This window comes from Leguminivora glycinivorella, chromosome 19 (assembly GCF_023078275.1).
Source record: "Leguminivora glycinivorella isolate SPB_JAAS2020 chromosome 19, LegGlyc_1.1, whole genome shotgun sequence".
In the NCBI taxonomy this organism is placed as follows: domain Eukaryota; kingdom Metazoa; phylum Arthropoda; class Insecta; order Lepidoptera; family Tortricidae; genus Leguminivora; species Leguminivora glycinivorella.
The window spans coordinates 4,826,692-4,851,118 of NC_062989.1; the positions used below are offsets into that span (position 1 = coordinate 4,826,692).

Consider the following 24,427-nt stretch of genomic DNA (forward strand, 5'->3'; position numbering starts at 1 on the left):
TACGTTTGCTTGATCTATGGCTATCACACAAATAATTTATGAGCATCAGATATGATAATCCCTCATAGTCCACTTCCTTGCGCTATCCCGGCATAGTGTCAAGGCTCCTGCAACTAAACCCAATGCCAATTTTCATAGTCACTCTAATTTTACGAAAGCGACTGCCATCAGACTTTCCAGCCCAGACAGGCCTTCCTCAGGATGATTCCCTTCGTAAAGCGACTAGAAAATATCAAAGGACATTTCGTACCTATGTTATATAAGTTACGAAAAACTCATTGCACACATAATCTTACTTTATGACTTAGGTTATTTGTCGACGACAGAACTGTAAAAACACTAACTACCTACAGAATACAGAGACAAGCATTTACATAATTTCAATAGGTCGATAAATATTCACATGTTGCATGGGAACAGGATTTCTTTTGAATAGCGCACTTAACATTCTTAACAGCAATGCACTTCTAACATAATGGTTTTTAAAATACCCATAGTGATTTGTGTTGACTTGCTAAACGTTAACCTACTCGACCTTTTAACCGCCATAGTCGAAATACAATAATATAAGACTCAATGAAATATCTGATGCTCGTAATAATAATCCAGCTCATATCGCCGAAGTCGAAGAAATTTTTGTATAACTTCGTACTACCGATGGCGACACGAGACAGCACGCTCGATGAAAAAATGAGAATAGACCAAGTATTAATGGTAAAATACATTATCCGTCTGGCCTGTTGGTTTGGTTGGGATTCAAATGAAATATCAGTCAGATGTCATTAGGTAGTCGTAAAACCTAGGAGTATGTTGCCAAGAGGATCCAGTCTAGGAAAATTATGACATTGATGACTTGATAACACATACGGGTTAAGCTTTCTACACACAATTTCAGCGCGCTAATTTTATGTTGGAATTGCTGATGTTGGCAAAAATACCGCTAGGCTTAAATGGGACTGGGCCGGTCACGTCTATCGCATGCATCCGGATAGGTGGGCTAACACATAAACCAAGTGAATGCCGCGACTTGCCGACGAAGAAGCGTGGGCCGGGCAGGCCCAGGCAACGATGGTGAAACGATCTTGACGCCTTCCTGAAGAACTGGAGGAAATGGAGAATCGGGAGTCATTCAGGTCAGGTTAAGGGGGCCTTTGAGCCAGCAGCGGGACACTCAAATAGGCTAAGAAAAAAAAAATGTTTAAGGCTTAAACTTTATCCGTAGGTACAAACTTAGTAGTCAGGATTTCTTTGGCATTTGCAATTCTATTACGCACAGAAGATTTATGTCATACCGTCCCAGATATGTTTTACGCACTCTACAAAAATATCTATTAACCTGCTTTACGCAACGTCAAGTGCCTAATCGCTTAAACTATAATTTAAACGGCAGTTAGCTCACAATAAAAATGAAATGAGGTAATCTCCGATACGATAGTTTACCGGAAACAATTTATGTAAGAGATCCATACAATTTCACAGACTTATGTAAATCGTACAATGTGTAGTCTGTGCGAAAAGAGTCGTGAAATGTAAGAGGGAGACCATACATCCCACGACACTCTTTTTGCAGACTCTTGTACCTACATTACCTATTCCGATCGCTTGCCGACGAAAGACGATCTTTGAAGGTTGAGATATTTGAGAAATCACTAAATTGGCCTGTTGTGTTCTTGTGGCAAGTAGAGAGTCCCCCAGACCACCCATCATTTTCAATTGACTGTCTAGATCGTGCAAAGCCTGCAGTATCTCAATTGCAAAGAACCTACTCCAAACCTCTTCGATCGTACGTTTGTACCTTGTTATTATGCAAGAACTATCGTTAAATAAATAAATAATAAATATTGGGCAAAGCTTGTACTTTAAGACGATACGGTAGGGGTCAATTCTCCATACAAACGCTCTCGACTATTTCCTCCCTGGTTTTTGAAGATAGAGCAATGATTTTTTCAACACAGATTGTTATTATTTTTATCTGTGTCGGACCGTTTTGATTTTTTTTATATTCTGCTTTTTTAAGACTCTAGAGCCAATCAAAAATTTCCAAAAACGGCCTTTTTCATTGTGGCGCAAAAAAAGGTGTGATACTCAAGATTGGTAACAATTAACCAAAAAAGCTAAACGGTCCGACATAGATTATTTCATTGTTATTCAGATTCTCAAATTTCGTTTCGATTGATTAAGTTTTGAAGGAGGAAAGAGTCGAGAGCGGAACCTCGATTTTAAAGATTTTTTTGAAATATCTTTTGACTGAGTTGTTCTTAATGGACAATTTTTTTTCGATAAATCTAGTTAATAACACTTGTATATTTAACTAAAATTCCCAAGTTGAAATGCGGGCTCCTTTCCATTTTAGCATTTTCGCTACCGTATCCTCTTAATAACATTTTGATTCACCGGTAGCCTACGTAAGACGACAGTCGTTACAATCCCGAAACCTAAATAAATGTATGAACACAATAGGCAACTTGACTGTACTTAAAATATAATATTTTATACCATGCACGAAATAAAGCATCAGATAATTATAAGAAAAACAGGGACAGAAGTTACTTTTAACTCAAATTTATATTTTATAAATCAGATAGAAATTTATAAAGTAAATCAGTTGACCGTGTCGTCACTCAATTCGACTTCATATCATATTAATACCTTATGAGCAAGTCGTTCAAAATCGTTTTGACAGTTCTTAAAAAGAAGCTGATTTGACTAGGAGGAAAGTAGCCTATTGCGTTACCTATTTGTATCATGTGTCAAATCGACACTTTTTTTTTGTATCACTTTTGTATGTATGAAAGTCACCATAGCTATGTCCCAAGCTACCAGGCGGGAAAGCCCGCTCGCGCGGTAAAGCGTATCACGTCAGGCCATCCTTTCCACTCTCTGTAAGTGCGATAGGGACGCACCGATGCGATAAGGTTTATAAGTTTATCACACTAGTGTGCTACGCCCGCAGGTCACATTACACTGGCGGCCGAAGTCTCGCCTGCGCAAGCGCCGGTAATAGTGACACACTGACACGACACGGCCTGTTAAGATGATCTCAGGTGTAATTAAAGGCAATTTGCCGACTGTGTGTATGCTCGTTTGGTGCAGTAATGACATTTTATGAGTTCAAAACAATAATAGCAACAGGCAACTAGTAAGAAGGCTTGTAGTCAACATTGTTTATTCGGAAGACACAGTTGTGCTAGGTACCGATGCAACCTCATCATTACAAAATTTACATAGTGCACCGAAAGTTCACGGTGTGGGTACTAGAACTACAAGAGGATAAATCAATAAATACATTTCAGGAACTGCCTGACCTTACTATCGACCGCCGACAATGCACTATAAAGCTGTGTTTCCACTTTGTATTCTGAACAGGGTACGTAGCCGAATGGCACAAACGCTCACGAAACGAAACGCTCGTAGATATCTATCTCTATCGCTCTTGCGTATTGGCGCGACAGAGCCAGACTACCTTTCGCGGCGTTTCGTTTTCGTTTCGCGTCGCAGAGATGCCATTCGGCTACCGTACCAGTTCTGAGCGAGCATTCGTTCATTCGTGCGCAGATAAAACACACGACTTCCATACCTTTATCGGTGCACGAACGGACGAATGCTCGCTCAGAACCCTAAGTGGAATCGCAGCTTTGGACCAAATCGACAATGTGTCTTGATTAGGGCTGAATGAGCTGAGACTGGGTTCAACTAGTGTCTTGACCCCATTTTTCAGACACCTATTTGCATTTTTATTTTTAAGGACGATTCTATTAACTCTTAAGACAAAGACCGTGGAGAGAAGTCGCTCTGATAGTCTCAAGTCCGTCACAAACACACAATCTTGGGAAAGAAAAGTCACAGCAAATGTGACATTATCTGGATAACAAAAAATAAAACCGCCTTCAAAAAAAAAGCGTGTTACAAAACACGGAGAAACTAAAAAGCCAAAAATAATAAACCTTCGAATTCAGATTTCTTATCGGATTGCAATAATCTAAACACCCAAATTATAAACAAATCAATTATTTTTGTAGTCGGTACCAGACCTGTTCGTCGCCTTGCTATTTCCTGTTTGCCCTACCCAACCATACGCAGGCTGGTCCCGACTCCAAAAATAATTGATTTGTTTATAATTTGGGTGTTTAGATTATTGCAATCCGATAAGAAATCTGAATTCGAAGGTTTATTATTTTTGGCTTTTTAGTTTCTCCGTGTTTTGTAACACGCTTTTTTTTTGAAGGCGGTTTTATTTTTTGTTAAAAAGTTAATTTATTTGTTGATTTTTAGTGGTTCCTAGTGATATTATATGTATCAGTCCGAATATATGTACAGTAGTGAAAGAATTGTCCTTTAACTCCTAACCATTGAGGAGTTGACCTTCCATCATCAGCTCAGCCACATAAAATTATTACCATCAGGCGCAAATACTGGTGCACCTTTGAAAAATACACAAAAAACATTACATGTGCCTATAACATTTGAAGAGTTCCCTCGATTACTCCAAGATCCCATCATCAGACCACGACTTGTTGCCAATGGGACCATCTCGGGGTTATACCCGTTCGATCAAAAAAAAAATTTTGAAAATCGGTCTACGATTCTCGGAGATATCGAGTAACATACATACAAAAAAAAAATAAAAAAAAAAAAAAAAAAATTCAGTCGAATTGAGAACCTCCTCCTTTTTTGAAGTCGGTTAATAAAGGGAGCGATATTCGTATACAAATACGACGCCGCGGGACGTAAGCGCCATCGACAATAAGGTCCCTTTACCCAGATAATGTCTCAACTGTGTTTACAATAAGTAATACTACGATTACTATTACTACTGCTATTGTGATTTTGAAAAACCAGTCAACCAGGCAACGTTATGAATGTTATGATCTTCTAGTTCTAAAAACCTCACCGTAGCAAAGCGTCCTTTGTAATGCTTTCCACCAGATAGGACCGTGACCGTGACCGCAGTTTTTTCTAGTTTCAAGCCAGTTTGGTCCCCACTGAAGCCGTATAAGAGGGGATACTGATTTTTAGTTTATTTACTCTTTAACTGATAGACGGGAATTAGAGGTTCGATTAGCGGAGTATTTTTTAGAATGTTAGACAAGTACTTAATAGTTAATTATCGAGGAATAAAAGTCTAAAAAAAAATAATTATCAAATTTGGCGCGATTCTCAAAAAAATACCTAATATGGAATATTCCATCGCATTCTACAAAATACCACGGTCAAGAAACTAAACAGAGAAACTTTTAGTTCTTTCAATATAAGACTCCTAGAGAATCCTGGATACATCTATTATAGTGCTCCTGGATATTTCAAGCATGAACTCGCGTGTGAAAATTCAAGATATGTGTTTATTTAATGCGCCGTATCTAGAAGGGACAATAAAGTAAACTTGATCAGTATAATAAATCTCCAATTTGTACAACCGAAAGTAGAAATTGGTCGTAAAGCCGTCTGATCATTCCCATTAGTTCTGAAACGGCGCTTGACTCCACCATGGTAATTACACGAACCACTAAGTGTAACGGAGCAGTCCACACAAGTGCGGTAGGCTGAGTTATTGTCCGTGACACTGAGTACTTATTCAAGTATTTTTTTTAACCCCCGATGCAAAAACGACGGGGTATTATATATTTGACGTGTCTGTCTGTCTGTGGCATCGTAGCTCCCGAACGGATGAACCGATTTAGATTAAGTTTTTTTTTGTTTGAAAGCTGAGTTAGTCGGGGGTGTTCTTAGCCATGTTTCATGAAAATCGGTCCACTGAGTCGAGGATTTTTTTTTCAAAAATTTAATTATAAGTGGAGTAAGATGAGTTCTACTAAGATCGGACACTGAGTTCGAGAAAGAGAAGAGAGGATGGGAACATTGTTCTGTAGGTACAGTCAACCAATGAGGATGCACACTGACAATTTATGCCGCCAGGCGGCGCCTGTGCAAGGGTATAGGCATGTCACTGTCATTCATATGTGAGAGAGAGAAAACAAATATCATCTTCTCGCTCTCACGTACGAAATTCTTTATCTGTGCAATGGACTAATAGGGTGGCGCCATCTGTCATAACCTTTGAGTGTGCCTCCTCATTGGAACCCTAGGCCACTGTAGAACTATGTCATAGTGACGTTATAAATCAGATTGTCAAAAATATCTTACTGCTTGTCATTTTGACATGGTTGTAGAGTGGCCTAGGGTTCCAATTGGTTGACCGTACCCTAAAATGAAAAAAAAGGAACCTTTTTACGACCTAGGTACCGTAACCGTAACTATTCTCAAACGAGGGGCTTCTAACATTTGATTAGGAAGCGGTGGACTATGCGGGTCTTTTTAATTTGTCTGAGTAATAGTCATCTATTTTCATTACTTAATCCATACTAATATTATAAATGCGAAAGTAACTCTGTCTGTCTGTCTGTCTGTCTGTCTGTCTGTTACGCTTTCCCGCTTAAACCACGCAACCGATTTTGATGAAATTTGGAACAGACAATCTTTAGACCCTGAGACAGAACATAGGCTACTTTTTATTTCGAAAAAAAGGGATGAAGGGGTTGAAAAAGAGGTTGAAACTTTGTATGGGATTTCTTAATTTTAAATGATAAAACCATGAAACTTTATATTTTAGCACTTGATAAGAAATCATTAAACATATATTTAAAGTCACATACAGGTCGAACGCGATTAATTAACATTATTTTTACCTTTAAAATAAACATGGTGGGAAATAAACATTAACTAAAAGCGGGTAGATTATATTTATTTGTCTACCCCGAACATTTATATAAATTAATATCGGGTAGTTTTGTGTTGTTTACATCTCCGGTGACATTTTGCTGGGACGTCAGTCTTCCGCGACCACGGCCAGTGCAACCTGGCCGAAACGTTGGGAAAAAAGGTAAAAATAATGTTAATTAATCGCGTTCGACCTGTATGTGACTTTAAATATGTGTACAAAGCGCGAGAACTTAAAGTGTTATATCATTAAACATCTTGATAAGGGATAGGTATAGGGATAGGGATAGGGATAGCGATAGGGATAGCGATAGGGAAAGCGATAGGGATAGCGATAGGGATAGCGATAGGGATAGCGATAGCGACAGCGATAGCGATAGCGATAGCGATAGCGATACGGATACGGATAATATGGGTATCGTTAGCGGGATACGGATAATCGGTCGGCGGTCTCTTACAATCAATGTGCTCTAAGACGATCGTTGTTTGCTTGCTTGAAGATTACGTTTGCGATAAGTATAAGCAAAATGTAAAAAATTGTAAGGGATAATAGAAAAAAGTACTTTTTACCCACCGATCATAGTGTCGAAATACGGGCTATGTGGGATGTTTATAAAGGTTTCCCCAGCGTATATAGAATTACCTACGCTGTGGTCGATGTGTAATATTTCTACAATCATTGCAAGCAAAAGTATTATGTGCAATCGAAATAATCGCAGATAAATATACCTACAGAGAAACCTACGGTCCCTACGGATCCAAATGAAAATCTTAATGAATACTTTTATTACGCGGGCGAAGCCGCGGGTAAAAGCTAGTTTAACTTATAAAGTTATGTGTGTTTAGAATTAGACCCGCACCAATCAGCCAAAGTACTTATTCAGCTAAGTTTGTTTTATTGTAACCATCGCACACCTAATATGTACTTTGAAATGAAATTGTAAATAAAAATGATAACAGAACCTTATTTTAATAGCTTGGTTTTTTATGCTGAGCGTATTAGATTAACTTAACTGTCATACTAACATAACATTGGACTCAATCAGATACGTTTTATACCATTACGGCCACTAGCACCAACGAAAATCGAGGGTTAACCCACCATTTTATATGGAATTTGACAGATGACAGCTCACTAATAACCCTGAGTTAAGTGGTTGGTTGGTGCAAGTAGGCCACACAGGTAGGTGCAGGTAGGGGTAACATTACCACATTTCGGACACTGGCGATGAAATAAATGAAAGAAGCGCGTTCCTAGCACACATTCTAAGCTCGTGTAGGTGAACGCGTACCATGCTTGTATGAGTGAGATCTGACAGGTTGACTGTTCGCGTTTTTGACAGGCGGTAACTGTGAGGTAACCGAGAGGGGGTGGGTGGCGCTTTCAGCGGGGAGCGGGAGTGGCCATACTGTACGATAGTACTCTTTTATTATACTGTGACATTACCATTGTTTATTTGTATGTCAGCAGTCTACAGTTACTTAAATAGATGGCCAGTTCCGTTTAATTCTTGTCTATCAACGAAATTAATTTAACAAACTACTTCAGAATGAAATCCTAGAGCGACGAATGATGGTTACTATAGCAGTTAATATTTGGTGTTGTTATCATCACTTTAAATGTTTGTAGTAATTTTTTTGAAGGTAAAACGCTGTTATTGACTTAAAAAAAATGTAAATACGGTAAAATACTTCTACTATTATTTTATTTAAGACGCTACGATACCCCTCATTTCTCCATACAAACGCTCTCGCCTGTTTCCTCTCTGGTTTTTGAAGCTAGATCAATGGTTTTTTCAACACAGGTTTTTATTATCAATATCTGTGTCGGACCGTTTTGCTTTTTTTGATATTTTTGTTTTAAAAGGAATTAGAGCCTCTCTAAGTTGGCCAAAACGGCTTAATTGAATTTGCCAGAAAGAAAGGCGTGGTATTCAAAACTGAGATCAATTATCCAAAAAAACGAAACGGTCCGACACAGATAATTTCCTTGTCATTCTGATTTCCAAATTTCGTAACGATTGGTTAAGTTTTGGAGGAGGAAATAGTCGAGAGCCGAACCTCGATTTTTGCAGTTTTTACGCGGGATTTCGCGCCTGACCTGCAGTTGTCCCTATCGCACTAAATTTAGGGGCGGGGCTAAGTTTTTAAATACGTACACTGAAATAAAATGATGGGTAATACTCGACATCTAATGTCGATAATCTAGTGATGTGAAAAGTTATCGATATACTACGTCGAAATATCGACATACCGTGTTTGACTAACTTTTTAGTTAGAAATACGTACTATTATATATTCTGTGGAAATACTAAGTCCATATTTTTGTAAGTATAGGTACGTAACAATTGCATACAGGTATAGGTTTATTTTATACATGCATAACTTTTCTCGTCATTGGTTTACTAGTATCAATTATAAAGTTATGCTGTATTTTACGATAGATTCCACGAATATTAGGCAACTATTTGGTATTCGGTCTTTTCAGCCACTTTGCCGAAAATTTGGTATTCGGTCATTATTGCTTATTTATTACTATTCTGCCGAACACCAATTAGGTAAGTAGTTATATTATATGTACTTATTTACATACAATAAAAGAAAACATAATATTAATGATATAATTCATGTTTTAAAATATTTTAAAAAACGATGGGCCTTATTTAGTAGTACACAGTTAATTCGTTCAGGTTGGTACCTGTGCCTGCTCTTAATAAGGCCCAGTCCTTATATTTCTTCTAAGTTTTATCAGTCATGCCGTTTTGTACATTTTCTTCGCAGCCATAGAATCAAAAAATGCCCTGAATAGTTACTACTCTAATTAAATAAGGCCCATCGCTCACTTCTTAAGTTTTATAACTTGGTGTAAACATTGTGTTCATGAATTCAATCATCAATTTTTGTAATAAGTATTTATACTACGGTCTTTCGTCTAAAACACATTTATTCAGGACTATGCATTTAGAATATGGCACTCTAAATTAGAGAGGTTCAAGTCTTAACAAGCAGTGCGTCAAGGTCAATGTAGTCAAGATATCAATTTGGTCGCGCGCCTTCGAGCTGGTCAGTCATCCTCTCATATTAGCCAAGCTAGAACACTATGGTGTCACAGACGGCTACCTAAATGTTGTTGCCTCCTTCTTAAGGGGGCGTAAACAGCTGACGTCCGTACGCGGTGCGAAGTCCGACCTTCTCAAGTTGGGAGACATTGCGGTGCCACAGGGTTCAGGGACAGTGTACGGCGAAGGCGTCTGTGTGCGTGCGCACGCGCACAAATAAAGTGGCTTTCTTGCTTACTATTTTGCCGAATACCAATTAGGTAGTTATATTATACGTAACATACAACAAAACCAAAATATTAATGATGTAATTGGTGTTTTAAAATATTTTTCAGTACAGATGGTGTTTTTTTTACGCACTAGTGCGAGAAGTGGTTCATTATATGCCAGGTTGAAACTTCGGAGGCTCATCTGTACTGAAAAACGTCGTACGATACACGTGCGAAAAGGAAATTCGGATTTAATTTATCGCCACTCGTTTCGAACTTCCTTTTTTACGCACTTGTATCGTAATGTACTATTAAAGAACGATGGGCCTTATTTAGTATAGTTGGTTGGTACCTGCACTTAATAAGGCCCATAATTATATTTCTCCTAAGTTTTATCAATCATGCCATTTTGTACATTGTCTTCGCGGACATACGGACATAAAATTAAAAAGTGCCCGAAATAAGTTAACCTCCAGGGATTCAATGTCCTAATACTAGGACAAAATACCTGCGATGAAATTTGAATCTACGTTAAATGAAATTGAGTTGCTTTTGTTTTGAATCGTTCGATTTTTACACAAAAGAAATTCAGCCCTGTTTTCTAGTACCATTGATTCAAATTTGTTTAGGATTTTTTTTTGTGGGCCGATAAAGAGGATAAAGTACTGCACTAGTAAGGCCCATCGCTCGCTTGTTAAGTTTTATAACTTGGTGTAAACATTGTGTTCATGAATACTATCTATTTTTTGTAATAAGTATTTAAACTAAGGTCTATCGTCTAAAACACATTTACTCAAGACTATGCATTTATGTTATGGTGCTCTAAGATTAGAGGGTCCGAGTCCTAGCAAGTGGTGCGTTAAGGTCAATACGGACAACATTGGCATAGGTACTTTATTTCATATATAGTTTAAATGGATAAAATTATGTATGAAATAAAACTATAGAATTTACAATTCATCCCGACGTTTTGAACACTTTACAGCGCTCGTGGTCAACGGGTGACAGGAAAAATTATAATGTGCAAAAGCTACCTACTATAAGAAATATTAACGAACCATGACTATAAATAAAACCGATTTCTAAGGCAGGTTCACACACTTTTGATAAAGCTAGTTATACAATGTTCAAAAAATTTACCATTACTATGTTAAAAAAAAAACAATCAATTAATCTACACAAAATTTACAGAAACAAACTGCAAATATCCAAAACCATACAACCGAACACAAATGCTTCACAGTCTTCGTCGTGCTTGTTCCATTATCAGATGAACTACTGGATCCCAAGCCGGGGGTAAAGTAAAGCCATCTTCTCTATTAAAGTTTGGATATTTCTTGATCTCAATGGCCTCGCGCAACATACATACATACGTACATACAATCACGCCTGTATCCCATAAACTACTAAAGCTTCAGTGCCACTCTTGGCAAATAAGGGGTTGAAAAAAAACGAAACTGTGACATTGCAGTGACAGGTTGCCAGCCTCTCGCCTACGCCACAAATTAACCCATATCCCATAGTCGCCTTCTACGACACCCACGGGAAGAAAGGGGGTGGTGAAATTCTTAACCCGTCACCACACAGGCAACACAACAACACAACATTCACACAACACAACATCCGCAACATCCTGGGTATATACCGCTTCTCCTTCGCAAGAACCAGAGGCTTATCAAACTTTATAGCATGTTTGACTTTATCCATGACACGTTCAGAGACTGCAGACTTTTGCCGATGGTGCTTGACGGTGCTCCGCTATGTGTTCCTTCATCCGTGTGAAAATACTTCGTTTCGTCTGCCCCACATATGACTCATACACGCGATTTAATCCATTTCCATAGTTTTATTTCATGAGTTACTATCGCGGTAACCGAAAACAACATTAAAATTAAGTAGCTAATTAAAGTAGTTTGGAGTAACCTGCTGTCCTACGGGATAAATATTATAATATATATATCCATATATTTTTATTATTTTCCTTCCGGCGACCGGAAGGACGTATTGACACACACTTTCAGCTTGTGTGTCAGTTCCATTGTCACCCATGTTTCACAACTAAAGAGTAAGACCAAATTGACGATAGATACATTTTACAAATAAGAGCTCGTCGATCAGTTCTTTACGCGGTTTCGCTCTGACAAGTGAAGATGCTCTAACTGAAACAATTACTTTTCATATTAATAATGTTTACCATTACACACAGAGCACAATCTCATCGGTAAATATTGGCAATTTTACTTTCGACGTGCTTTTATCATAGCGCTCTTGAATAATACGATTTGTATTTGTAAATATCTCCTAGATACATACTAATTGTGTCGCTTAGTTTCAAACTTGGGTACTTAAATCCATTCTACTTTAAGGTTGAATATATAAAAAATATATATTAACCTTATAGCAGAATGGATTTATCCAGGTTTGAAGTTAAGCGACACAATTACGCTTAATTCGGTATGTAAGAAATACCTTAATTTTTGTTAACTTACTGATGGGCCTTATTTCATACATGCAGCAATTTGGGTCCATGTGCACCTAATTAATGCACAATTGCACATGGACCCAAATTTTTGACCCATTTACACTCATATAATTATAAAATGGACATAACATTTCGAGACTTTTAACCGGGCCTTATTTGTATGTAGATTACAGATGCCCTTAGTTGGTAGATGAAATGAGTGTTATAGATAACACGTAGATCGATTGTAAAATTAAAACGTAGATCTACGTTTTAATTCTATGGTAACAGAAATGCTGATAGGTATCTAAGTATCAACAAGTTCTAAATAATAAAAATATCAAATCTATACGTTTAAGTTCCGATATCTATAGGTATAGGTTTAAATTTAGCCGGCAAATTAGTTAAGCATTTTTATGGTTGGTCTTGTTCTGTGCTGTCTTGTATTTCTAATGCTAGGTAGGTAATATGTATACCTACAACCCTAGAAAATTAGAAATATAAGATGCATATGTAGCTTTCCATCTGAAAAAGGTCCTTATGCTTCATATGCAATAAGATTTTGTTTGGCAGATTTTTTGTTAGAATTCTGCTAAAAAGTTCTAATTACCTACACTCTTGGAACATAATCTGGTGTCTGGTAAGTATAATAGGTACCAAATTGTCCTAGTTAAATTTTCCTACGCTTTCATTTCTGTCAAACATGTGCAAAAAATTATGAATAAGATTCACATAAACTTTTGGTAGGTAGATACTGTCAACCAATTATGTAGAATCCTAGGCCATTCTAGAACCCTGTCGTATTGACACCGTGCTTTATTTGCTATAGAAGTCAGTTTTACTTTTACTGTGAAAGAGGTCTACAGTGGCCTATGACCTAGGATTCAGATTGGTTGACTGTACGTACCTACTCCTATTATATGGCTTCTCTTTGACATCGAAAAGGTTTTAGCTTTTTACATACCGAATAACTTTATTTCGCTAACATGATTTCTTTTAGTACTCGTATAATCACATTATGTATAAGATAAGGAAATGTTTTTACAATACTTAAAACATTACAAATTTGCATTTTAGTCAAATGAAAATGAAATATTTATTTTTCAAGTAGGCATATTACAATGCGCATATGAACGTCAAATAAAGCTACGCCGGCTCTAACCCTACGCCTCAGCCTAGAGAAGATTTCAGCCCCCCCTCAGTTGGGAGGGGGGTATCCACTATGGGACCGGCAAGAAACTCGGCGGGCAACTTCTTTTCAAAACATTACATCTTATAACTAACATGCATTAAACAACAAGATACAATTTAACCTGCAAAAGTATTCATCAAAGAATATGAACAGACTAGGTACTCTATGGAAATTAATTTCAATAAATTATATTATTGCTTAATAATACGTCGTTCTTCTTCAGAGAAAACATATCAAATTGTCACAGAAGAAAAAGATAATATGAATCTCAATGTCATTAAATATGTAATTTACCTACACAACATAAAATATAAAATATTTGATGTGCTTTCTTATCTGAACTGTGTCCTCTATACATAATACAATTATTTTAATTGCTATTCGTTTTTTGTAGTTTCTGGTTCGGGCCATGCATGTTTGTCTGTCAAATAGTCCTCGACTCTGTAATAAGCCTTTAACATCAATGATTTTTTTAAGTAGTTCTTAAGAGCTGGGAGGGGTAATCTCAAATCAGTTCACTTAGTATACTTCACGAGTCCATTACGCATTAGAATTCCTAAACTAGAGAAATAGAGAGCGCTCGAGTCGAGCGCGAGTATAGGTACTTGCGCCGGCGCGGCGGCGGACGCGGCTGTGTGCGTGCGCCACGGCGCACGCACACAGGGCCTCTCTGTGGGTGCCGCCCCCGTCAGCGCGACGGCGATAAAGACCTAAAAATCTCAAATTTGAATTCGTGCTTCGGTATCGTATCCTCTTAATGAAATCGTCCCAAAACAATAAATATAGAAAAAAAACTACCACATGACGATCATTCCTAAGAGGAGAGGTGCCTAGTGCCTACAATAATTCAGGGTTTAAAAAGTGTAGTATTCTATGCGTCACCGTTCAGCGTTCAGTTCAGACCTGCTAGCATGAGTTGAATCAATCTTCCATACTTCTTGAAGCATAGACTTGCGGGCGAGAACGCAAACGCATGCTACTCATACTCCAGTCCAGGAGTCGTGGGCAAAGTATGGTCCAAAGCACAGAACTAAATCATGATTTAGTTCTGTGGTCCAAAGGTTTTATCCGGTCCGCGACGTAACCGTTTCAAAATCATGTTTTTTTTTTAAATTATTCTGGCCCTTCAACCTTCCAAAAGAAAATACGCCCACCACTGAGACTATTAGAACCAAACTAGAACGGTCAGAGGCGTTTCTGCGTCCTTTTTTCACCGACTTGATGCGATTTCTAATGTGTTATCCATTATCGCGTGTACACGATCAATAATTACATCCCAGTTGTTGAATAATACGTAATGATAGGTAATATGCTCGTGCAGAATCGATTATATTTGCTGTGCAACACCACAGAAAATATTCTAGCTAGTCTAGCGTGTAGGTATTTGGTCAGAAATAAATCAAAATGTAATAGGGTGACATCATGACATGGTATTGTATTTCGGTATTAAAAACAACCTAACCACAAAATTAAAATTTTGAAAGAACCACCGATATAGTGGACCGATTTCCATCAAACATAGCTAAGAACACTCTAGACTAATGTAGCTTTCAAACAAAAAAACTAAATCTAAATCGGTTCATTCTTTGAGGAGCTACAATGCCACAGACACCCCGTCGTTTTTGCGTCGGGGGTTAAAAATCAAAACCCAACTGTCTATCTACATACATACATTTAACTGCTATGGTCAGGTACCCACTGGTACGGACGGAATCGATGTAATTTTAGATTGGTCAGTATGCGCAGGAGCCGGGCAGGAGATAAGTAAGATACCTAAACTAAATACATTCTAGGTATAATAATAACTCAAAACAAACGGGACTTGTTCTATATGTTTAATGTCGTTCAAACACAAAAGCAAGCGGCAATCTGTGGTTGTACTGGTTGTGGCCGAGAGGATTGACACGGTTTCACGCTTAATAATTCTGATTATAATCGTGGAAGAACCGTTGGTTCGTTACAGTTGACAACTGTAGGCCTAGCACATGATGGCCGCGGGAGTATGTCGCCGCGAGATAGATGCCACGTCTTCTTCTAACTGTATTAATGACATAAGGACGGGTAGTCTATCTCGCGGCGACATACTCCCGCGGCCATCATGTGCTAGGCCTACTGAACAATCAGAACATCGCCCTAAAAGACTGTTCAGATGTTTAAAAGTTTTTTTTGCCCGTTTTGGTAGTTGTACAGTCAACCAATTGGAACCCTAGGCCACTGTAGAATTATGTCATAGTGCATGACGTTATAAATCAGGTTGTAAGAAATTTCTTACTGCTTGTCATTTTGACATGGTTGTAGAGTGGTTCCAATTGGTTGACTGTACCTTTTTCGAACCAGCTTTTGGGCACAGTCAAACAATTGAAACCCTAGCCACTCTACAACCATGTCAAAATGACAAGCAGTAAGAGATTTCTTCAGTTCTACCACAGTATAATAAAGAGTACTATCGTACAGTATGGCCACTCCCGCTCCCCGCTGAAAGTGCCGCCCACCCCCTCTCGGTTACCTCAGCACAGTTACCGCCTGCCAAAAACGCGAACAGTCGACCTGTCATATCTCACTCATACAAGCATGGTACGCGTTCACCTACACGAGCTTAAAATGTGTGCTAGGAATGCGCCTCTTTCATATATTTGATCGCCAGTGTCCGAGATGTGGTTCTACAGTGGCCTAGGGTTCCAATTGGTTGACTTGACTGTACCTAACCAACGCCACTATCGGTTACGTATCGTAGCTAGCACTAGCACTCCTTAACGCTCTTCTGAAGTGGCGCGACAGAGCCAGACTGCGTCTCGATCGCCACGTAGTGTCAACGATTGTCACTTCGGCTAAGTCCAGCACGGGAAGCATGGTGCTGAAGGTGGGAAGTTAGGTATGTACAAGTACAGCCGAGTTCATAAATATGTGTACATTTTTTCAACTTATTGCAAAGAGTTAAGGTGAAGAAATGTACATATTGGAACGAAGATTCAGGCCGCGTAACCATGCCAATCATTAACGCTCCTGTGTATAACGGCGGTAAACATTTCGGGCCGTTAAAACTGTTGTCTATCTATAGGTAAGCTAGCAAGGGTTTATAGGTTTCCCTGGTCACATCAATGTCAATGTATGGCCACAACTAGCCATTTGTAGACAAATTGCCTTTGAAATAAGGTTCACGAAAAATCAACGAGCTGTGTGGGTGAAAGTACATAAAGGTGTTTACTTTTCATCACACTTCGCTCGTAAAAGTAGTTAATGTGTTTTATGGCTTAAATTTATATCCTTTCTGCGCTTTTCAACCTCATTTAGCAACGGATGAAACTTTAGTTTTTTTAGTGACTCACATATTTTTTCAGGAAGACCAATTTTAGATTTAAAATAAAATGTCACAGTAATAACCTATTTGTGGAGCTAAACGAACGCGTAACAGACGGGATATTATTGGTGTTATGGCTCGCGTAAGTGTGCGTACAAAAACTACAAAACTATTAGCATAAAGCGTGACTTTTTAAACTTCAGGTTGGAGATTCGGGCTAGAGTTTTTGGAAAGAATGTAAACATCGTCTGATGATCATCATTCGGTGACGGAAGACATCGTATGTCAACCAAAACCCAATGAGGCCTTGTTAACTCAGTTAGAACATTAGAGAGCGTACACCCATCTTAAAGGCCGGTAACGCACCTCCAACACCTCTGGTGTTTCGGGTGTCCATGGGCGACAGTGATCGCTTACCATCAGGCGACCTGTCTGCTCGTTTGCCTCCTTTCCCATAAAAAAAAATCAGATTGCAATAATTTTGTAGTCTGCCCAATTCTTGCGATTGTCTGACCGGACCGAAGGTTCTCTAAGTACCGATTAACTAGCAGCTTATTTACGCTAGAAAAATGGTGGAGATGCTTCAGTACACCTAAATTGTATTGCTTGATTGAGAGTAAAAGAGACACTGCACTTTTCATTTACTACAATTGGACGGAAAAAAATTTTTTTTTTTTTATGGGATAGGAGGCAAACGAGCAGACAGTTCGCCTGATGGTAAGCGATCACCGCCGCCCATGGACACCCGAAACACCAGAGGTGTTGGAGGTGCGTTGCCGGCCTTTAAGATGGGTGTACGCTCTTTTCTTGAAGATTTGAAGGTCGTATTGTTCCGGAAATACCGCAGGCGACAATTCATTCCACAGTTTAGCTGTGCGGGGCAGGAAGTTTCTGGAGAAACGCACAGTTGAGGACTGCCAGCCATCTAGATGATGACGATGGAAATGATTTTTCAGGATTTTGTCTGATTTACTAAAACGTTAGGAAGAAGGAATATAAAATGATAATTACTTGGAGGAGTCCATGATTGAGTAGGCCCACTTGTACTCCTGGTATTCCATGTTGGCGCCCACTTGCGCCATGGTTCACCGGCCGCGGAGCGCTGGGCGAGATCAGTCTGCAATCAAAATATACCAATTATATTGTTAGCCCTTCCTAACGTTTTCGAAGTTTGATTTAAACTAACACGATTTGCACTCAAAACTTTGATGTTTGACTTTTTGAACGCCATTCGGCGAAGGAATAGTTATGCCCTACCCCGGATACCAAGCGATTGCGATTTTTTTTTACTTTTCTAAGTCGAGATCAGACTGCAATTAGAATATACCAATTCTTATTTAATATGTTAAAAGCATGATAAAAGGTAACTTTTTGAACGCCAGACAGCGAAGGAATATGTCCTGCCCCGGTCGCCAGCGATTGCGATTATTAACCGAAATTGAGCTTTATGGTATCCCGCGTAAACGAACTTCTTATGCTATTGATGTATGGGTGACAACCTGGCAAAATCTATGAACTTGAGTTCTAGTTGCTGGCGACGAAAAGTTTAAGAGGATCCGGAAATTAAGGCAGCAAAAATATCTCAGACTTTTCTCTTCTCAGAGATCTTTGTAGAGCCAGAGCCAAAAAGGGTGTCACATATTATGCGGCTTCTAAAAGTTAAGTAAGAATCTGTATGCCCCTGCAAGAGCGTTCCTCAACGAATATCCAAAATGGATGATTCGCTCTTCTCCCAAATTTTGTCTACGTGGAATATGATGAAAAAATCGACTACAAAATAATAAATTGTATAATCGAACGAAAAGGTCGAAGCAACAATCAATCAATCTGCATCGTTTATCGTTTCCGCTTCTGTTTATTTAACTATAACTTATTTGACTAGCTTATCGAATATCGTTTCGTACCCTGATATGATAGACAAGATATCAATCACAAATGTTACCGAAATTGACAGGATGGAACGCCATGTTTTAACACCCTTTTTTGACACATTTTTATTTATTTTGGCTCACTCATAGGTACCTTCAAGTATAGATAACTTTATGGTACCTATACCTATCTGTTTGTATACATGATTAATACCTAACTGTAAAGGCGTAAAACATATATTGGCTGATTTTTTATCATATATTGTATGGAATATTTACTTCAATCATTATTCAATTTGATAATTTCGTAAAGAACATATTTATGTTTGAATTGAGACGGCTATATCAAATTCACTAATCACTTAGTTGCGATAAAACCATTTGGTTTGTTGTGGTTGTGATTACGATTTTAGATGTCTATGAAATGGCATGTAAGTGGATTTAAGTTTATTTAATACAATGTCACACAGGCAAGCATGATCGCGCGATAAATGATAAAACATCAGGCCGCAGGCTATCGGTGCAAGTTGCTAGCCCATTACCCACGCCACAATTCCCGTATCCAATTTATCCGTATATATAGTAAATATAAACAACAGAAAATAAAAACTTTATAAAATTAACTTTTCTCATACACACAAGATATGTTTGTATAATAATAAAAAAGTTCGTAATCCATATTAAAACACGCATTACAATAATAACAAACAGTAGTACATTCCACGCAAGCCGAATGTCAAACAAACATTACATCATATGTAAACATTATCTCACGCATCCTCCCAAATCTCACCCTACTAAAGAGGAAAGGTGACGGCCGGTCAATACAAACTTAGTTACCATTTTCCTCTCTGTTTATCGATATTGTAGAAAATATTTTTACACTAGCTTTTGCCCGCGGCTTCGCTCGCGGTAAATTCGAAAATTGCGGAATGCTTCATACAAACTTCCACCACCCATTTTAGGGAAGTGGGGGGTTAGAAAGAGACAAAAAGTAGCCTATGTCACTTTACATCCCTTCAACTATCTCCACTTAAAAAATCAAGTCAATTAGTCGCTCTGTTTTGCTGTGAAAGAAGGATAAAAAAACAGACACACACACTTTCCCATTTATAATATTAGTATGGATAATTTTAATTTGATCTAATTATGTATAGTATATTAATAATAACTATGCCCTAACTTTGCGATTTATAAACGTTAAAATTAGAAGTGAAAAAAGTTTTCAGACTAAAACTCTTCTAACTCTTATAATAATGAAATAATCAAGGCTGTGGTTGAATAATACTCATATAAAAGTAATTGCATTAAAATATTTTGAAATGTCAATACCCAATACCCAAAGAAAATGAGGATGTTTCTATAAAAAAGCACTAAATCGGCCTTACACATGTTTTAACTTTTAGTCTCAATTAATAAATACTAACATCAACTGATCAAAACAATAAGATTGAGATTTTTACCATTTCCTATTAAGATAAATAAACCTACATAATGACAACTACTTACTTCACGGTAATTTAAACTGAAAGAATTTCACTTTCACTTAAACTATAAAAACTTTAATAACTTTTTGTATACCTGAGCCGAAGGAGCAGTGAAACTGCAGTGGCTTGGCATGATGTATCATAAAACAATCTGTATTATCTCATAACATGGGATATTTGAAGATACTGCTAACAATAATATGTAATGTCATTTTATACTGATTATAAATATGGTCAGCATGGAAGTTATTTAATATTATGCAGGTTTGTAGCAACTTTTACATGCAAATGCTATGTTCCTAAGGCATTATATATTAAATTAGATGACTATAAACAATTACAGGTCAGAGACACAATTGTTTTGCCTACCACGCTATTATCATTTCAAGTTTGATATAACATTTATAACTCACATTATTACGTGTAAGTGATATAAACACTAAACAGGTCTACTCAACTCTACTTCCACTTCATTTTATTATTTTTATGTAGTTAGAGAATGCCCTTAAAAGTGATCTTATAAGGGTTCGGTATGTTTTTTTGGAGTTATTATATTTATTAATTTAACTCTAATATTAATGTAACTCTTAAAATTTCTAACAAAATTATATTTAAAACTTTATTCTCTCAATTTTTACAGTTCAGTTGGTGCAAAAGTTGACTGTATATTCAAACATTATATCACCAGTCATAACAAGTTATGACTGGCTATATGTATAATGCTTAGCCTCAATAACCATTGTGTAAACTCTAACAATCGCACCTGCCCTAGCTAATCTTATTGGTGCAAAGCACCCATTTGTGATAAGAGGGCAGTGCCCCGAATCTAACTACTATATTAATATTAAATGGAGTGTGACTCGGTTCTTATTAATAAATAAATATTATAGGACATCCTTTACAAATTGATCTTGTGGTAGGCTCAAGAAGGCTTGTGTTGAGGTTACTCAGACAATGATAAAGATAAATATGTGTAGAAATAAAGGCTCTTACAGGGATTCAAACTTGGGACTATCAGCTTAGCAGGCAGGGTTACTAACTCACTATCCAACAGGCAAGACCAGTCATGAAATTAATACTTTTGAACTTTTCTTACACAGAGACCTAAAACATTTACTATGTTGGCATATGGGGACCCTAATTTAAATTTTACTACATATTCCAAAGTTTATTCTGAACTTTATATAGTGTAATTAAGAGTTTCAAATCATTCAAAATTAAGTAACCACTCCTGCTCCTGAATCTCAGGAGACCTAGACAATATTACTACTGACTCAGGCCATATAAATTAAGTTTCATATCTTCATTACTACACTTAGCTACTAGGTATCTACTTGTGCTAATATAAAACTTAACTATTCATAAAACATAATCAAGCATCAATAATGTTTATTACTTTATTTACTTCTGTCAGATATGTAAGTAAATAAATAATTTCAGATAGATTTACTCTAAATTAGACCAAGATGTTACTCTATATGGATGTATATTTGTATAACAGGGCTCATGTAACCGGAAGATAGTAAGGACTACGTCTAACAGTCCGATAAGGCGAAGAAAATCAAAGTAGGTCATTTTTAGTGTAAGGATATTACTTTAGCTCAAAGAAAATTCACACAAAATGAAATAAGAGAGCAAGTTTTTTTGCAAGAACTATGAAAAGAGATACACCACTTAATACATCAACTGTCTCCAAAAAGATCAGAATAAGTAGAGCACGAAAATAATGTACAATAAAGTGAAAGGGTAAATACCGAAACGAACTTCCAATATGTCTCGGTCAATGTATTGTTGGAGAAAATGACCTCAATTAAGATGCTTTACCGACGATATTTGCAATTATAATTGTTAATTATTGATCAGTTTTTGATGAGAAATAAATAAAAGAGAAGTCCTCCAAAACAATCTACAGAAGCGTACTAATTACTGGTGGGAATATACATAAAATACACTCACCGAAGCCGGGGACTGCTTTCAATTATATCACTGTCAGCCCCGTGATCCCATGCTTATGAATTATTACTTAATATTAAACTAACATCGAGTGAACTGCTATCCACAAAATTTATTTACATAAAAGCCCTACACTCCATCCGACAGCCAATCGACGGCCATCATAGATAGCTAGTGTTGTGCAGTGATTATATTCGCTTTGGTGTTGTGCAACGCCAAGAAGTCAAGAACAATGGCAATAAAATAGCACAGAGATAAATTGTCCTACAAAATTTATTGAATTGACGAAATATTTCTCGCAATTATTTATTAAATTCATATTGAATTAACTGTTCAATAGAATTTAGGAAAAGTGGTCTTATGGCCGCTGTACACACATGGCCAACAGTTCCACCAACCCCCTTGGCCATGTGTGTAGAGGGCTACTTGGCCGTAAGTTGGCAGTTGGCGCTTGCGCTTGCCGGCCAACCGATTCGTGTCGGTTTTTTGTCCACACATCAAAGGATCTTGGCGCCAATGGCCAACTGCGTTTACACGTTGGCGCTTCATTCAGTTGGTCGTCAGCCGTCAGAGAGGACAGTAGTGATATATTTACGAAAATAATAAGTTTATCTATGCCAATAATAGTGTAGATTTTAGGAAATAAAATAACCTTGCAAATGTTTAATGTATTTCCTAAAAAAGATAAATGTTCTTATCAGAATATTCAAAAAATTGTTAATATTGCAAATAATTTAATTTTACTACGGGGTTATTATTTTTTTATATTTTTTTTCTGACAACGTCTATGACCAAGAATTTCCTAGATTTTTTCATTACACGTCCATCTTTCATGAAGAGCCAATGCCAAGTGATTGGTTCGCCAATGTGTAAACAGCGGCTCTTATCTTGGCCAAGGGGTTTCACAAAGGGCTGGTGGAACCGTTGGCCATGTGTGTACAGGGGCCATTAGGCCCCGCGCACACGGAGGCAACAGTTGCTCGGCGACTTTCGTATTTGTATGAAAAGTTGCGTCGCCTTGTGTGCGTAGTATCGTAACGTAGTATCTTCTTAGGCTCCGCGCACACGGGCGACAAAGTTGCTCGGCGACTTTCGTATTTGTATGAAAAGTTGCGTCGCCTCGTGTGCGCACCTTCATACTAGCCCATAGACCGAGCGACGGAGACAAAACAGTTTTGTCTCCCGTCTGTGGGGGGGCCTTAGTAGTTTGTGGTGCGCACTTTCATACTAAGCCATGGTCGCGACAAAAAAGTCGCCGGCAACAGTTGCCCGTGTGCGCGGGCCCTTAATTCATAAATAAAAAATGTTATGTAGAGGTTGCCGCACTTGGTTTTTATACAATGTCCAATGTAAAAATACGAGCGTTTTAACATATAACTCAAACGTTTTACCCACTGTCAGCTGTCATTTTGACACTGACATTTAATCGTAACCTCAAAAATCCGACATATTACGTCCTACGTTTAAGATTTTCTCAAATTAATAATCATATATTTTGAACTACAGTCAATAAACAAAAATGAAACTAACTCAATTTTTACTCAGGCGTAATCGACTTCCCAATGGACATTTGTTTAGAGGAAAAGATCGTCTGGTGAAAAAGGTGGAGCCGCTACATTTACGTAAAGTGGCACAGGATTTTGAAGTAGAAGAACAAAATATGTTATATTTGCGATATCCGTATCTGACTGAGGTATGTAATTTATGCAATGTGAAATAATATAAATAAATTTACTGTAATGTCCTCTTAATTAAGATATATCTGGGTAAAAATAGCAATAGAACTTCGATGTAAATATTCATTTGATATTTTCATTTCCAGGCTGAAAGTGCAGGCCACGCAAAGGCATTGGGAAATGCTGATAAAAGGAAACAAAAGTTCCAGGAGCAATCCAGAAGGATGTTCAAAAATGATGTAACATTATATGAACGGCTGAGCCACCTTCGAGTGAAGGAGTCATGGGAATAAGAATATATTATAGAAGTAGCAGAATTAGAAAATCTATTTAAAAGACTCAACGACTCATGAGTTTTATGAAAATATCTAAAATTCCAACATGATATCAGGCAGTAATGTGCTGGAGTTCCCTTCAAGAGTTTACTTGTTCTACTGCTACACAAATTATGTATAAGTTTATTATAATGTAGCCAATAAATTAGTTTATCTTGCATAATCTTTTCATTTG

The 24,427-nt window shown here is 37.6% G+C and overlaps 2 protein-coding genes across 2 annotated transcripts in view; one reads left to right on the forward strand and one right to left on the reverse strand.

Moving 5' to 3' along the window:
• LOC125236548 (signal peptide peptidase-like 3) overlaps positions 1–22,414 on the reverse strand; it is a 32,759-nt gene extending 10,345 nt beyond the window's left edge. Inside the window, exons 1-2 of the mRNA XM_048143388.1 lie at positions 22,245–22,414; positions 17,945–18,050 (exon numbers count right to left, since the gene is read on the reverse strand). Coding sequence (XP_047999345.1) covers positions 17,945–18,015 — 71 coding nt within the window. The 5' untranslated portion in view covers positions 18,016–18,050; positions 22,245–22,414. The remainder of the gene's footprint in view (positions 1–17,944; positions 18,051–22,244) is intronic.
• A 1,261-nt stretch (positions 22,415–23,675) lies between these two features.
• Positions 23,676–24,410, forward strand: LOC125236487 (ribosomal protein 63, mitochondrial). The gene is made up of 2 exons (XM_048143308.1): positions 23,676–23,934; positions 24,064–24,410. The coding sequence occupies exons 1-2, from the start codon at positions 23,761–23,763 to the stop codon at positions 24,208–24,210; spliced, it is 321 nt and encodes a 106-aa protein (XP_047999265.1). The 5' UTR covers positions 23,676–23,760; the 3' UTR covers positions 24,211–24,410.
• Positions 24,411–24,427: the final 17 nt, after the last annotated feature.

Excerpts from the sequence above, each read along its gene's own strand:
- LOC125236487 (XM_048143308.1), top strand. The coding sequence starts at position 23,761 with ATGAAACTAACTCAATTTTTACTCAGGCGTAATCGACTTCCCAATGGA. Across the intron at positions 23,935-24,063 it reads GATATCCGTATCTGACTGAG|GCTGAAAGTGCAGGCCACGC; the intron begins GTATGTAATTTA and ends TTTCATTTCCAG.